Source organism: Colletotrichum navitas (assembly GCF_030913465.1).
Source record: "Colletotrichum navitas strain CBS 125086 chromosome Unknown LY79scaffold_77, whole genome shotgun sequence".
In the NCBI taxonomy this organism is placed as follows: Eukaryota; Fungi; Ascomycota; class Sordariomycetes; order Glomerellales; family Glomerellaceae; genus Colletotrichum; species Colletotrichum navitas.
Genome location: NW_026850623.1, coordinates 66440 through 82208, shown reverse-complemented (window position 1 = coordinate 82208; position 15769 = coordinate 66440). Strand labels below are relative to the sequence as shown.

The 15769-nt window shown below is 56.1% G+C and overlaps 6 protein-coding genes across 6 annotated transcripts; 4 read left to right on the top strand and 2 right to left on the bottom strand.

Moving 5' to 3' along the window:
• Positions 1–68: 68 nt before the first annotated feature.
• Positions 69–1098, top strand: LY79DRAFT_566279 (uncharacterized protein). The gene is made up of 2 exons (XM_060558801.1): positions 69–381; positions 471–1098. Exons 1-2 carry the CDS (start codon positions 190–192, stop codon positions 861–863), a joined length of 585 nt encoding a protein of 194 aa, XP_060409841.1. The 5' UTR covers positions 69–189; the 3' UTR covers positions 864–1098.
• Positions 1099–2164: 1066 nt separating this feature from the next.
• LY79DRAFT_583045 (phosphoadenosine phosphosulfate reductase) lies at positions 2165–3145 on the top strand (the record flags this gene model as incomplete). Its single annotated transcript, XM_060560301.1, has 1 exon — positions 2165–3145. The coding sequence occupies one exon, from the start codon at positions 2165–2167 to the stop codon at positions 3143–3145; it is 981 nt and encodes a 326-aa protein (XP_060409840.1).
• A 1802-nt stretch (positions 3146–4947) lies between these two features.
• On the top strand, positions 4948–6638 carry LY79DRAFT_369229 (tRNA wybutosine-synthesizing protein). The gene is made up of 2 exons (XM_060552819.1): positions 4948–5745; positions 5945–6638. Exons 1-2 carry the CDS (start codon positions 5158–5160, stop codon positions 6512–6514), a joined length of 1158 nt encoding a protein of 385 aa, XP_060409839.1. The 5' UTR covers positions 4948–5157; the 3' UTR covers positions 6515–6638.
• Positions 6639–6770: 132 nt separating this feature from the next.
• On the bottom strand, positions 6771–7524 carry LY79DRAFT_673008 (uncharacterized protein; the record flags this gene model as incomplete). The annotated part of the gene is made up of 3 exons (XM_060564116.1): positions 6771–7148; positions 7330–7387; positions 7469–7524. The coding sequence occupies 3 exons, from the start codon at positions 7522–7524 to the stop codon at positions 6771–6773; spliced, it is 492 nt and encodes a 163-aa protein (XP_060409838.1).
• Positions 7525–10912: 3388 nt separating this feature from the next.
• LY79DRAFT_369130 (uncharacterized protein) lies at positions 10913–11737 on the bottom strand. The gene has a single exon (XM_060552818.1). The coding sequence runs from the start codon at positions 11590–11592 to the stop codon at positions 10993–10995; it is 600 nt and encodes a 199-aa protein (XP_060409837.1). The 5' UTR covers positions 11593–11737; the 3' UTR covers positions 10913–10992.
• A 1824-nt stretch (positions 11738–13561) lies between these two features.
• Positions 13562–15448, top strand: LY79DRAFT_583043 (ferric reductase like transmembrane component; the record flags this gene model as incomplete). The annotated part of the gene is made up of 1 exon (XM_060560300.1): positions 13562–15448. The coding sequence occupies one exon, from the start codon at positions 13562–13564 to the stop codon at positions 15446–15448; it is 1887 nt and encodes a 628-aa protein (XP_060409836.1).
• Between the last annotated feature and the right edge of the window lie 321 nt (positions 15449–15769).

Here is a 15769-nt window from a genome sequence, read left to right as displayed (position 1 = left end):
GATTACCCCTCTGAAAAAAATTGATATGGCGAGGTAAGGTGCGGCATTACTGGTGTGACACAATAAAGGTTAAAAGGTTCATTACATCACTCTCGGAGCCCCGAACACGTGAGACGTTGGCCAACATGAGATGGTCAAAGGTTCATTACATCACTCTCGGAGCCCCGAATACGTGAGACGTTGGCCAACATGAGATGTCACTGCCCGGGCGGGATCTGCGGGACACAACACATCAACGTCGTCCGAAGTTGCCGACGTCAGTCATCAGGGGTGACGGTGGCGGCACAGCCTTACCACTATCGTGTACTAGGTAGCGTTCGCAGAACGCACACTGGCCTCAGCCTCTTTTGCCAGGCCAACCCGACACTTGGTGACCGAATGGTGAAGAAGCCCTTGCAGTAATGAGAGCTAAGATATCATACCCACCAGTCGCCACAGCAGCAGCCGACTAATCGTTGCTTCGGGTTCAGAGAGAGGGCTCCGCTGACAGAGAGAAACGGATCACAAGCGGGAATAACGGCGCGCATTTCCCACCCAGACGCAAGGACAGATGCCAGATCGTGATGTATCTGGAGTGGCCGGTGGCCCCCTTCTCGTCTAGGCGCCCGCCATTGGGGTTCTGGCCTGGGTTGTTTGCTGATAACAAGGCCCCTGAGACGAATGAGCCGTCAACCCAGAGCGGCCGGTCCGGCGTGTCTTGCCGGGCTTCTGGTCAAGTGAACCTGGACTTTGCCTATGATTTGCCGAGAGATGTCCAAAGAAACGCAAATCTCCAAAAAAGGTCTTTGCTTTACTGTGTTTCTTACCGGAAACCTATTTTTCTCAGAGTCATGGATCGTGATGAAGAAGCCAGGCTTCCTTGAAACACAGATGGCGCCACCTTCTTGTTCTCAGGAGACGACGGAAGCAAATGTACTCGGGGCAGACGTCGGCAAGCGAGGCCTCGGGCGGTGATAAAAGCTCGAAGCACGCATCTCTCGCTGAAACCCCCCCAAGGTGGATTGATTTGTCAGAAACTCCCACAGCGGGCAGCCATGGATGACACTTTGGATTCTCGTATGCGGATGGATTCTCGTATGCGGATGGATTCTCGCATGCTGACTGGCAAGGGTGTCGGGATGGATTTATGCAGTTCAGTGTGAGATGCTGGCGCCCATTTTCAAGTTGGCAGTCCTCCGACACCCTCGACGCCGACGGCCGGGTGGGTCGCCGATTACCGTGCCGGCCGACCGCCGAGTGCCGTCACCGCATCCACTAGGCCAAGCCGCTTGGTGGCCCATGCAGAATCACGCCTTCTTGCATCACCATGGCGAATCGCGCGAGTGTTTCTGCACAACCAAAAGGTCCCTCTTTTCCCTTTTTTCGCACCTTCGCTCATGATGAGCATCGGTTCAGAGGGTCTCTTTTGATGATGATCGATACGGCAGAAACGGGCCCTAATATCTTATACTCATGGAGTCACGGCTCCCGGCTGCCGGGGCCGGTTGTAGGGCCAGTTTTCGCAATGAAATCCACTTCCGGCTCCCGGGGCGATGGCGCAATTGCGAGATGTCCGCGGTACGGAGCCAACCGTGAGTTCTGTAACCAATCATGTCCTGTTTCATTCATCACGAATGGCTTAGCGTCGATGTCGTGATCGCTCCCAGACCACCGTCTCGTCCTTGGAGATGCAAATTCCGCGGCGTATCCGTACAATGCTGATAGCCCAAATGCTCCGGACAAGCTGCGATTGCGCAATACTTGGGGTGGACTCTTGTGGTCCGTCGGCCTCTTGGTTCGATCGGGGTGCTTCTCCAGGAAAGGGGCGGAATCCGAATTAGTAATGCTGCTTGGTGATGGCCCTTGTGCCCAACAATATGATACACCTCCCGCCTCCCTTCTCGCGGTGTGAGGATTCCTAGCTTGCCCGCCTCTCTGTTCTCACAAAACAACACCTCTCTTGCCTTCTCTTCATATTCCCAAAAACCTAACTCTGCCCCAGACCTATCTCGTGCGTCATCTGTATTTCACTTCATCGCTCTTGACCAAGCCCGTATCGAGTGAACCTACGCCGGGTTTTCAACGCACCCTCTTACAGAATACCCTCGTCATACCCCCGGTACACCCCAACCGCACGCCTCTTCACCCAAACCCTTCTGCCAAATTCTCGGAACCTTCGAAAAAAATGTCGTCTGCCGTCGAGTCCGCGACCCGGACGTCCTCAGTGGCGTCGTCGCCTCGGCTGAACGCTGTCGAGTCCGCAAAGCTAGACCGCGCCGAGGTTGAGTCCGGGTACGGTTCCGCCACAGATGCGTCGTCCACTGCGTCGTCCATCCCCGCGCTCCCCCTCGTCTCCCTCACCCTGCCGCACCTCAAGCACCTCAACGATCAGCTCGAGCACATGCACCCCCTCGACATCCTCCGCTTCGCCAAGGTCATGTTTCCCAACCTCTTCCAGTCAACGGCCTTTGGCCTAACGGGCCTCGTGACCCTCGACATGCTCTCCAAGATCCAGAAGGAGAATCCCGCCGCCGCCAATGTCGACCTCATCTTCCTCGACACCCTCTACCACTTCAAGGAGACCCACACGCTGGTCGACCGCATCCGGGCGCGCTACCCCAACGTGAAGCTGCACGTCTTCAAGCCCTACGGCGTCGACTCTGTCGAGGAGTTCGAGGCCATGTACGGCCCCAAGCTGTGGGAGACCGAGTCAGAGATGTACGACTGGGTCGCAAAGGTTGAGCCCCTCCAGCGCGCCTACCAGGAGCTCGGCGTCGCCGCCATCCTGACCGGCCGCCGTCGCTCGCAGGGCGGCGCCCGCGACAAGATCCCCGTCATCGAGGTCGACGACGAGCGCGGCGTCATCAAGATCAACCCCATGGTCAACTGGTCCTTCAAGCAGGTGCAGGAGTACATTAAGACCCACAACGTGCCGTACAACGACCTCCTCGACCAGGGGTACAAGTCCATCGGCGACTGGCACTCGACCGTCCCCGTCAAGGACGGCGAGGATGAGCGCGCCGGCCGCTGGAAGGGCCAGCAGAAGACCGAGTGCGGCATCCACAACAAGAAGTCGCGGTACGCCCAGTACCTCGAGGAGATGGAGCGCAAGGCCGCCGAGGACAAGAAGGCCGCGCCGTCGTCGTCTGCCGAGGCAGAGAAGTAGGGCGAGGCCGCTGTCGCGCCCTTCGTCAAGGCCGAGAAGGAAGAGCAGGCCGTTGCATCCATATAAAGCATTTGGCGGGCTCGTGTTTGAATTTTGCTTTTTTCATAATGAACTGTATACATGATGCATGACGGCGTTTTGGGGGTTCAAAAACCAAAGAACGGTATGGGACAGCATGCTGGCGCTCCGGGATGAGTTGGGCCACTAAGGCCAGTATAGATCTAGCGTTTCGCAGATACTCGATCCTACCTTTTAGATAGAAGAATCGAAATACGATAAAGCAATATGACTTTACTTGGGGAGGGTGATATGATGTGTGAAGAGTGAAAGTAAAGAGGACGTTGCGAGGGCCCAACTTTGCGTCCCGCCGAGACCCCGCATCGGGGGCAATAAGTGGGAACGCCAGACTTCGTCCCATAGGGTCCTAACGCACTATTACGCGATTTTGCAGCTGGTCTGCTAGAGCGCTGACATGTTCTCCAAAAGCAGATGTGGCCCCCGAAGACACCTCTTGACCACTTTCCACATTGCGAACTTCGGTGGAGGTGGCTTGCCATCACCGCCATGTGCTATTGATAACGGCTGCACACAAGCTTCAGTGTTTTGTTCGCCCACTTCGACCACCGACAACGAAACAGCGACTCTGGGTTTACTTTGGTTTGTACCCGACTACCTTAACTCAAAATTCACGTCCTACGAAAATAGGTTATAGTGCCTGGAAGTGACAGTGAATGACCAATTTAAGTCCTGAACAGACCCGACAACCTATGGCAGACGCCAGCAAGAAAGGACATGAGAACCGGGGCAGGGTTAGTGATAAAAAAGTGAACCCAAATGAATTGACCGACGACCGCCGTCTCGTGGATGTCATTGAATTGAATACCAAAACATACTACATTCATTACATGGAGAGTTCTGGATCATATTGCTAATCATATTTTTATGCGGCAATATGTGACAAATGAATGATATTGTATAGTTGTTGGTCGCAAAGACTTGGAAAGACTGTGTAAAACCCCAAAACTGTTCTTGGTGGTGCTGACACTTCGACTATCCACTGACAATTCGAGAGAATTGTATTCAAGAGCTTACACGGTCCTGCAGAGCATGTGATGAACTTTTGAGAATTATGAAAGGCGGTTCATTGTCATGAAGATAATTCAAAACAATTCTTTGACAAAGGCCTGGATTCAGACATAATGATCCCTGCGTTTCAAAATACCGCTAAATGGCGAGCTACTTCGACTACTTCATCATGCTGCCGGCCTCCCGAGATTTCTCGAGTTGTTGCTGGCAAGCTGACATCATACGATGCGTGTCAAAGTGGAATAAAAACCTAGATCCGGGCCGTTCGAGGGTACCGCCCGTCCCGCCCGGCTCAGACGAAGCGATAAGTTCACCGCAGCCAGGAAACAGACAATCTGCGACGTCTTGGAATAATTTAAAGCTGCTTGGCAACATGGTCTGGTGTCTATGGTCCCAAGTGGCTGGCTCTGTCAGGCGAATCAACGGCCTCAACCGGCAATGTGCACAATAGATGGCCGCCGACTTGGCCGAGTCACACTTTATATTAAAACCGCAACACCACCGCGCGACCTCACCGCCGGGTAGCCTAATTCAGCCGAACTCGCGCTTGAGCTCACTTGGTCCTGCGAGGTGGCACTGAGAGGGTTGCCTACTATGAAAATAAGCTTGGTTTGTCGGCTCGCTTCCCGACGGGACACTGTGCGTATGTCTCTGATACGGCACTGTGAGAATACTTCGCAGATTCCGGCAACCACTCACACATTTTTTTTTTTTTTAATTCCATGGTGAGTCGACCTCACTTACACGCCAGCCACGTCCCCAGAAGCAAGGCAGCCCAAACGCCCGACGCAACCCCCCTCCCTGTCGGCAACGGACGGCATAACAGGGCGAGAGACGCAGAAACTCACATAGGCCTGCGTTTCTTCCCTTGGAGGTTTCTTTGACCCAACCCGACCCCGGTCTACCCCCACTAAATCACGGAAACCATGGCGCCGCACCAGCGGACGAGGCAGCAACTGCCCTCCCCGCCGGCCTCCTTCGCAACCCGCAAGCACAGGATCTTGGAGCAGCTCAGCGTGCCCGACGCAGAGTACACCGACGCCTCGCCCAAGGGGTCCGTGGACGTCGGTATCCGCGAGCTCATCGACGAGCTCAACGCCCTCGACGGCTTCGTCACGACGAGCAGCTGCGCGGGGCGGGTGAGCGTCTTCCTAGAGGGCCGCAGGGCGCCGGCCTCTGCTCCCGCTGGGCCGGCCATCCATGCCGAGACTCGTTCTCAGCCTGCAGCCCAGACAGGGGACGGCGATGACGACGGAGACGACGACAGCATCGTTAACAGCGGCAGCGCCGCCATGACTATAGCTGGCCCCGGGGGTAAGGGAGGCGGCGGCACGTGGTTATTCGTATCGCACGACCCCGTACCCGAATCGCACGATGGGGATGACGAGATGCTGCGTCGTCTGGGTCTCGTGGACGAGAAGGAGGTAGCCAGCCACCGCCTCGCCGGAGAGTCGGGCAGCGCTCAGCCTGGGCGACGGAGGAAACGACTCATTCACTTCAAGTTCGAGCCCATGGTATGCAGCCAACCCCCCCCCCCCCCATCACCTCATGCACACACCCGCGTCCTACTACTCATCCATGCCCTCCCTAGCCCGCTCCTCCCAGACTCCCTGTCGCCGAGGCCCATGTCGCCTTGGAAACCTTACATACCGCGTCCTGCATACACAGCGCTCACATGACCAACTAACCAAAAAACCTCACCCCACACTACAGATTCTCCATGTCCTGACGGCTTCCCTTGCTCACGCCCAGCTCCTGCTCAAGTGCGCGTTCGCGGCCGGTTTCCGGGAGAGCGGCGCCCTGAACCTGCTCCCCGCCGCCGCCCCTACCACACCGCAAGACGGCTCCTCATCGTCGTCCTCGCCGCCAGTGACGCCTATGGTGGGGGTCAGGACGATGGGCCTGGCGCTCGAGTCCCTGATCGGCTACGTCGACGATGACGACAGCGACGAGGCCCGACACTGCACCGTCTCGGCGAGCTACCTGCGAGACCTGATGCAGATCGCCAACGAGCGCTTCGCGGAGAACGCGGCGAGGATCGCGAGGTTCCGCGCCGCGCTGCACACGGTCCTGGCAGGGCCTCCGCCCAAGCTGGGCGAGGGGGGCGCCGAATGGGAGGACGCTGCTGCCAGGCGGGAGCGCAAGAGGGCCGAGGGCCTGCGTCGCAAGGAGGAGGTGTTGGCTGCTAGACAGAAGACGCAGCCTCAGCCTCCAGCTGATGGTCGGAAGACTCCCACAGAAGACCCGGCCGGGCTACCTGAATACGAACTCCATGGGCTGTGATGTGACCAAATCCATTCGCCATCTATACACTTTTGTCTGTATCCCCCACCAGTAGCATGGTTGTTGTACACTTTGGCATTCCGCCCCCCTACCGCCCTACTGCTGCCCCTCTGTTTCTCTCAGCTGGCATGTCGTCCATCCATCCATCCATCCACGACCGCCATCACTCCTTGCCATGGGCCGCCAGAACGCAGAAATCATATGCCAAAAGCCCTTGACAAAGTCTCACCCCTCCACTGCTCCCAGGGATGCCCTCTCACGAGACAACCTTCTCGACCCAGCCCCTCTCTAACCGCTTCACCTCATCCTTGAACGCCTCGACCTCCTTCCAGCAGTCGAGCGGCCGGCGGTCGTGCTCGAGCAGGCAGCGAACGACGTTGCCGCGCGCCGTCTCCACGCTCTCGGGCAGGTCGCGCACCTTCTTGCGCTCCGACAGCTTGGCGCGCAGGGTCTCGATCTCCTTCTTGACGGCGTCGTGGCTACGCTGCCCTTCGGGCGCAGGCTTGTCCTCGGCGGCGATCTTCTCGTGCGCGAGCTTCAGTGCCTCGGACTCCTTGGCCTGCAGGCGCTTCAGCTCCTCGGCGACGCGGGCCTGGATCTGGAGCTCGGTGAGTTGGGAGCGGGAGAGGTCGGTCTGCGGTCCGAGTTGGCCGGTCACTGGTTAGCCTTCTAATTATCTCTTCTGTCGAGGAAAAGAGCGCGGACGGGGGGGGGAGCGTTCGATGGCGGGACGCCAAGGCGGAGGGTGATAGTGCGATTGGGCCAGCTAGAAGCCCAAAAGACAAATGCGCTCGGGGAGAGGGGGAGGAGCTTACCTCAGGGCTGGTCTGCAGGGACTCGACGAGATCGTGTGAGATGCCGCTGGGCGTGCTGCTGCGTGCGTGATCTTGGTCAGCCGACGATGCCCTCGGCGGACGCAGGAGGACGAGACAATTGGGTAAGGGCAGGACTTACGCCTTCCACAGGTGTGGGGGCGTGTTGGACGACGGCTTGGACTCGCTGGCACCCATGATTGCGGCCTCAATGGCTGGAGAGGTGATTTGAATGTTTGGCCGTGTTGATATGGAATTTTCCGGACCGTGGACAGCGGTCGTCAAGCTGCGAGCTCCCATGGGCCCGGCACAGGTGCACGTGATGGGACGGTAATCCGACGGGACGCTTAGTCATATTTCAGTGATGTCCACAGTCTTTACCGACGTTTCCCCGATGACGTCTTGCTGAGTCATCTACGATCGACTAACGTTTGTAAGTTTCCAGAAGCAAAGAGGTGTGTCCTCCAGTTGATACCAGCTGCGGCAGCTTGCCGTTCATGATCCACAGCCTACGAGCACGTTTTGGAAGTTTATGATGCGGCGGACTATCTCTCAGACCGTCGTCTGCCCGCTGCAAGACATCCCCAAGCAACCATCGCGTGACCTCGAATTTAAGATATTTATGATCTTTACTGTTTCAAGAATCGCCAGTGATAGTTAGGGGAGGTATCTGGACCTGGGAAGAAGAAGGTCTATCCCCATCGTTTCATGGTTCACTGAGATGAGCAGCAAGGCTATCTAGCCGAGATCTCCGAGACTTCAAAGTCTGGAATGGCATGTGCTCAGCGCCAAGCGAGGCTATAGCCTGTGTAGATATGCCGACAGAGCCAGGTGCTTCAGGAAGAGACAGCCCAAGAATCAATATCGAATGACGCGGCCTTGGGCAAACCATCACGAGCCAGTCGCATCTCTCGGCTTCATCTGCACACATTTGTCTGGTACTGCTTGCATGCCACCGCTCACCTGAAGTGTGAGGGGCGGGCAATATCGTTGAAACGACAGGTCGCGGAAGAGCAAATGACTTCATGGGGGACTGTTCCGCCTTCTCATCCACCGCATCTTCAGTCTTCTAGGCTCTTCCCCGGGCACGCTGCCAGGTCACTAGCCTCCCAGGCTCTCACCCCTCGCAGAAGCCCGCTGCCCACCTCGGCCCCTCCAGTGCAGGCAGTGGTATTGTACTTCGTACTTCGGCCCATCTGGACGACCCATCCAGGCGGCTGCGAAGGGAGTCGAGAGAAAGAAAACTGAGTGCTCTTTACGGTTCCAGCTCCGAGGTGAGCTCGGGTTGGTTAATATGTTTGCAACAGCGCTTGACAGGGGCTTCCCGCTGACCAGCACAGGGGCCTCGGCGCAGATTTGGTTACACCGTCACATCCCGCAATTTGTGCGCGGCTGGCCAAGTAGTAAGGGTCAAAGACGCCGTGGGGAAATCAGCGGGCGATGTGATGGAGTAGTGCATATGGGAAGACATTCCCTTTCTGGGGAGCATTCTGCGAATGCCCTCTTCCTTTGGGGTTCGGCAAGAGACCAGGGAGCCCCTACATCAATGGAGCCGCATGCGGCGACACGTAAAGCTTTGACATTATTTGACGGAACCAGACAAGCTCGGCGAGCTGCGGGCGTGGCCGGACTGAAGCTGGAGGTCGTCGGCAGAAGTATGAGCTTATTTTCCACGAGCGGGCTAGATAGCGGCCATCAAACGAGTAGTTGATTGATTAATGATTGTCGTAGCACCATGGACCGAGTGTTATTGATCTCTGGATCACAGGACCGCGGGGGGGGGGGGGCATGAAGTGGGTGGCCACCTCGGTCTTCACGAGAAGGGGGCAGAGGAGGTGAGTAAGCAGGAGACGTCGGGCTGCTGTCGTCAGATGCCGTCAAATAGATACCATGGCACGATCGGCCGAGAGGGACGGCAGAACATTACGACGGAGATATAGGGTCGATGAAGCATGCGTGGGGCTGATTCACATGATCCGAGAGTTCGGCCAAGAAGCGATGATGATAGGCAGGTTTGTTTTTTTCAATATGCCGTACTTCCCAGGACTCTTCCCGTTCGTCATGACCCAAGCACCAGGTGCAAGGACGGTAAGGCTTATGGAAGGGTACGCATGGCGCAAGATGGATACCACAATAATTGCACATCATATGGCCCGGTTCGGGCATCATGCCTGGGTTGCTGTTCCACAGCGTATCAGTACCTATTCGGATGGCATGGATGCGGTACCCTTACATTACCTACTGCGTAGAGTACTGAGATATAAGATGGATCTTGGTCTTTGTGGCGCTCAACGAGCGGTTCCGTGTTCCGGGAACGATCGGGCAGAGCCCAGAAAGCTGAGTAGGCGACGGAACCTAACGGGAATCTAAACAAAAGAGGGAATAACACCACAACGTCTTTGGCCCGTTTTTAGCCCATTGGCTGGCTGGGCTGTTCGACGAGAACTGTATGACCATTAGGGCTCAGATAACGAGACTAGTGACAACAAATACCGGGTCATGGGCGGGAATGGCGGCGGCCCAGCCAATGGTTGGAATTTCTTTTCGAAGCTTCTATTCATCTGAACATGCTCCATGGCGGCTGGGCAGAGCAGGGCCTTGTAAGATTAGAGGAGACCCGAAGTTCTCGTCTTTTGTCGGTCATTTCGGTGGATGCAGTCCACGGCCAGCGTGCAAGGCGCCGAGTTTTGCAGCTTTCACCATGCAGCGAGCCATGTGCGAGGGCGAAGAGAAGGAAGGGGATGACGGGTCTAGTTCTCCATCGACCAGAAAGCGACAAATCACACTCGGTCGAGAAGGGTTGCCAGCGTTGCTTGGCATCTTTGGATAGATGGATCAAGTGCGGGCTGGTGTGGTTGGCAAGCCGCAGTGGCGCCAGATGATTGGTCGAGCGTCAGAGCTTGCTTTGGCCCCTCCAGCCCTTGTTCGTCCGGTCTTTCCCCTGTCATTTCCACGCCTGTGGGCTGTGGTCGTCCGTTCGCCCCCCTGGATGAAGACCCCGGTTGGCTGGCAAGCCCTCTCGCAGGGATGCGGTCTTGTCCAAACATACAAACAGCGCTGCCACACCTGGCACACCATGAGTTAAGCGTAGCCAGTCAAACCAGTGGGCGGCCAAGAAAATGGCCAGGGACTGGGAAACACTGGTCCATTGAGGCCGCGCCTTTGGCTGGATAAGACAGTCAGGTGAAATCGCTCAGCATCAGCCTCAGCAGCCCCGCGGCCGGCCTGTCGACTGGTGCGGGGGTCCCTGGGATGCACACTGGTTCCGCAAAGCACAGAGTTTGAAACTGCTCGCCGGGCTATTGGTTCTAGTCAAAAGAAGCCCTGGGAGGGCGTTGGAATGCAGACCCTTCAGCTCCTGATCAGTTCGTGACTCCTGAGTCAAAAGGGTCGAGTGAGACGACTTGCGACGTTGGATTCGAATGCGACAAAGGGACCATCTTCTTCATCTCATTCCAGCCGTCGATATTGTGACGTCGCCGCCCCGCGATAACGCACTCGACCATGGGCGGTTGTCAGAAGAGCAATTAAGGTGTCGAGAATTGAAGGAAGGGAGTGGAAATCACGGCAATCAGTGAATCCATGCACCCAGGAGCCATGTCATCCATTCATCCTCAGCGAACGGTACGCTGGTCCTTGTTGATTGGCTTCGAGGGATCGGCTCCCTCAAAGCCTGTCCCTGTGTGTCCAGAATAGAGTGACTGTGCGCGCGTTGAAGGCATCGCCCATCCGCGTCATCCCTGCAGTTACTTTGGGTGACTTGTCTGTTCTTGATGGGTGCCTTGACCCCTCGCTGGCCCCATTCCTCCCTTTCGAGTCTTGAACAAAGTGTAAAGTCCCTTTTGGCTCGGGTATGACCCTGTTCCTGTATCGCTGGCTTGCCTGACTTGCTCTATCTGCCATCTTCGTCGCGGCAATCGGTTGGTACTGGCGTGAGTAGCGCTGGCGTATGGGCTGATGAGCAAGGAGGGTGATTCCACCCCAGCACCCAAAATATGAGGATAGAGTTAAACGGACAGATGGGTGAGCACATTTGGCCACGACATGCCGGAAGTTAACCCTCTCCCCGTCCATCAACTGAGCAGTACGGATAGCGCGGCCGTATCTGTACGATTCAGGTGAGCACCTGGGCACTATGCTGTATATACGTAAGCGCGCAAAAGAAAAGAAGAAGAAAGGGGTACATACGGTACGTGTATTGCTGGATTCACCACGTGTGTATCCGTATGTGTGTGGGCAAAGCACGCAGGTACCAAGGCACGCCATGCCCGACCTTGTCCTGCTTCGTCCAATCGCTGGCTCGCTATGATCATTGGTGTAGGCATGCCCGTATCGGTGTGTGTGTGTGTGTGTGTGTGTGTGTTGTAGGTGGACTCACCGGCTTTGGCTGGCTCTCTCGTCTTGGACGCGGATATACTTGCCGAGACCAGCTAGAAGTGCTGCGAGCCCTAGGTACCAGTCAATGAGCAAAAGAGAGAGGTGGGATGGAGAATGCTATCAAGCGTGGCCCGGTCGATCCCAGTCATTGCCGTTTGCCCTTGCACGCCACCATCGTCAGGGGGAATGCTATGTTGCCTTTCCCAGTTAGCAGCATCGTACCCGGAAGAGGGGCCAGAGGGGCCAGAGGATCCTCTCGGCGGCCGTGCTGTGGGCCCCCCCGGCCTTCTCATGGCTCGCAGGAGGTCGTTCATGGCCCGTCCTAGCCGGTCTCTTAAAAGTACCTTGATCGCCCTCTCCGCGCCCTGTGATCACTCCCAACCACTCTCTGTTTCCCTTGCTTGTTGTCACGCTGACCATCTCTTCGGTATTCATTCTGCGAGACGATTCGTCTTTGGAATTTCGGAATTCGACTGTTTTACTTCTTTCGAAAAAGAGGCTGGACAACTTCTTTTACTACTTCCGCTTCAGGGTCGTTGTTGTTTGAGGAACAAAGGAACCAGGAAAAACCAGAAACACAAGCTAGACTCCTGAGGTCACTGGAACCAAACAGCGGGCCGAAGAAACGGAAACAGCGACCGCGACCCCGAACCACGGACCTGCCAACCTCACCCTGGAATTTACACGCATCAACCACCACCACTACCACCACCACACCACACTCTTTTCCCTTCTCTATTCAGACCACGTGAGATTCGCTAGTTGAATCCAGACCACTGTCTTTTCCTTCTACAACTGGCACATCTGCGCTCGACTCCTCAATCAGAAGGATAGGCCCACGTTCGTTCTTTCCAACTCCGTCAGCGGCGGTGTACCCTCATTTTGATTCCAAGACATATCCAACGTCTCCGTTGTCTTGTTCCACTTCTACGTCTTCCGGCAAACTCGGCCTTTTAGCTTTGGAGAGCTTTTTCTGATCTCATCGTTCGACTCCTACCGTCTCTTTTCCCCCACCAACAATAGAAGGGATTCCGGCTCCTCGATTCCGAAAGAACGCGGCACGAGACCTTGCCAAGGGCCAGCTACGAGACGCACAATATATTGGCGTTGCTTCGTCTCCCGTCGCTCATACGCCAACCTCACAGCCCTCTCGCGCACACCACACCATCTGCTCACGCCTCTTTTATTTCACTCCCGTCGAGCCGGCTCCTTCTGGGCCAGATTCAGATCGACCTAGCCCCCTTGGGATCGCTAATACACGAGCCGCCCTCGCTTCCACACAATTAGTGGAGCCCAAGATCAGCACGAGGATTCCGACCATCTGCATCTCGACGACTCCCCGACTTGACTTGACATCCGTCACTCCTGTGTTCCCACCGCTGACTGCGACGTTGAGCGCATTCTTCGGTGGCCAGATCTACTGCAACGACATCCATCCACTCCACGTCATCCCTGGCACTGTGTCGGTACTTACAAAGGCCCAATTGCCCCAGAACAGGCTTGCTGTTACCTGTCCTACCTAACTTGTCACTCGTGCATCGTGCAACACAATGACATTGTAGCTCGATCGTCACTCACAATAACAGTGCGCCTCTTCTCACACTCGACTCTGTGGACGTTTCCAGCAATCTCTTGCAGAATCTGTCTGTTCACCGCTCGACATCCTCTCAAACCGGAAGCCTACATCAGACCTCGACAACTCAAGTCACCAACTCAAGTCGCCCCTGGCCGATCGTAATTTGCCCGCACTTTCCCCCTTGGGAAACCCACTAAAGCTCACTCACATTTCAAACTCGACTTTGACTTTTCAGCTTCACAGCAATCACGACACCAATAACAAACACTGCAAGAGAATCAAATGGACTCTCACCGGCGCAGGCTCGCCGGTCTGGTGGCGGATCTCGTCCCCACCAAAGTTATTCAACAGCGTGCTCATGCCGCTGAGGGCACAGGGGCGGCCACGGCCACCTCAACCATCTCTCCCTACTCCTTCAACCTAAATGGCGTGAACCAGCCCGTCAACATGATGTTCAAGGACATGCTCTGGGCCAGCTTTGGCGGCATGGCCGTCATCGTCCTCATCATCACTATTAGCCGTATCCTTTGGGCCCAGCTCCGTCATGTGTCAGCCATGTCCGTCGAGGGCGAGAGACAGAACTACTGGAAGACGGCTCAATGGAGTTGGATGCCTAGCTTGAAGAAGCATCTCATCTACGCTCCCCTCTGGAACAAACGCCACAACAAGGAGATCAAGCTCTCCAACGCCATTGGTATCGGTACTTTGCCCTCGCGCATGCACAGCTTCATCTTGGGTTTCTACCTGGCCAGCAACATGGTCTACATGTTCTTCTTGAACTGGCAAAATGCCAACATATACGCCTTCTGCGCCGAACTCCGGGGCCGATCTGGCACGCTCTCCATCGTCAACATGGTACCCCTCATCATCCTTGCCGGTCGCAACAACCCGCTCATCGGCATGCTCCACGTGAGCTTCGACACTTACAATCTCCTCCATCGGTGGATCGGCCGCATGTCTGTCATCGAGGCTGTCCTCCACACCATCGCGTGGTTGATTGTTCAGGTTGCCGATGGCGGATGGGACAGTGTTTGGGATAGAATGTCCAGCCAGCTCTTCATCGGCTCAGGTATGGCTGGCACTATCGCCCTCGTCGTCATCATGATCCTCTCCTTCTCGCCGGTCCGTCACGCCTTCTACGAGACTTTCCTCAACGTTCACATCATCCTAGCCTTCTTCATCTTCCTGATGACGTACATCCACTGCGCCGTCGCTGGAATGCCTGGTGGCCTTCCCCAGCTCCCCTGGATGATTGCCATCTTCATCTTGTGGTTTCTCGAACGCATGGCGCGCATCGTCCGCGTCGCCTACATGAACTGGTCTGACCGTGGTGTCACTGACGCTATCGTTGAGGCTGTCCCTGGCGAGTGCACCCGTGTCACAATGAACCTTCCGCGCTACGTCGACGTCAAGCCTGGCACCCATGCCTACCTGCGCTTCAAGGACATCCGACCTTGGGACTGCCATCCTTTCTCCATCGGCTGGGTTGAGCACATTCCCGACCACCGCGCGGTGCATCTGGACGAGGAGAAGGCTCAGTCTGCCTGCATCGACAAGAAAAACACGACAACCTCGATCTCGTTCATCATCGGTGCCCACACCGGCTTCACCCGCGATCTTTACAATGTCGCCCGCCAGAGCGGTGACCGCGCCATCCGTATGAAGGCTGTGGTTGAGGGACCCTACTCTGGCCACCATTCGCTCGACTCGTATGGCCACGCCGTTCTCTTCGCCGGTGCCACTGGTATCACCCATGCTATCTCCTACCTGAAGCCCCTCATCGATGGCTACAACAACGGCAGTGTGGCAACGAGACGCATCACCCTGGTCTGGATCGTTCGTGATTACGAGGCCCTCGAGTGGGTTCGCCCGTGGATGGACACTGTCCTCCGCCTACCCAACCGCAAGGACATCCTCCGCATCCAGCTCTACATCACGCGCCCTCAAAATTCCCAGCAGATTGTTTCGGCTTCCAACACAGTTCAAATGTTCCCTGGACGCCCGAATATTCCTTTGTTGATGAAGCGCGAGGTCTCAGAGCAGCAGGGTGCCATGTGTGTGCACATCTGCGGACCTGGAGCCTTGGCCGATGATGTGAGAGCGGCAGTGAGAGAGGTACAGGACGAAGGCACTGTGGTCGACTTTGTGGAAGAGAGTTTCACGTGGTAAGGGAGTGGGGATGAAGATCAGCCACAAACGAACCGAAGCGGGCAACAATATCAATCCTTTGGGCGTCAACGGTACCAAGCGGGGAAAAGCGAGTTGTTCTTTTTCTTTCTTTTTTTTTTCCTTGTCTCTCTGATCTTTTTTCTTTCTTTTGCGGATCATCAGGATCAGATCAAAGTGACAGCTGGATCGGGTTGGCACGGGGGAGCTTGGTTTTAACGGCCGATGCCTCGTCCTTAATGGCTCGTTTCTTTTCATGTGTACATATTTCTCGCACCAACACATTGGGGTAGACAGGATGGAGGGGAGTGGTGCGGCTTTCCA

Bases quoted from the DNA above. Each gene is read 5' to 3' on its own strand.
- LY79DRAFT_566279 (XM_060558801.1), top strand. From the start codon at position 190: ATGAGATGTCACTGCCCGGGCGGGATCTGCGGGACACAACACATCAAC. The intron at 382-470 runs GTGAAGAAGCCC...CTTCGGGTTCAG, and splicing joins CGACACTTGGTGACCGAATG to AGAGAGGGCTCCGCTGACAG.
- LY79DRAFT_369229 (XM_060552819.1), top strand. From the start codon at position 5,158: ATGGCGCCGCACCAGCGGACGAGGCAGCAACTGCCCTCCCCGCCGGCC. The intron at 5,746-5,944 runs GTATGCAGCCAA...CCCACACTACAG, and splicing joins ACTTCAAGTTCGAGCCCATG to ATTCTCCATGTCCTGACGGC.
- LY79DRAFT_369130 (XM_060552818.1), bottom strand. From the start codon at position 11,592: ATGGCGTGCCTTGGTACCTGCGTGCTTTGCCCACACACATACGGATAC.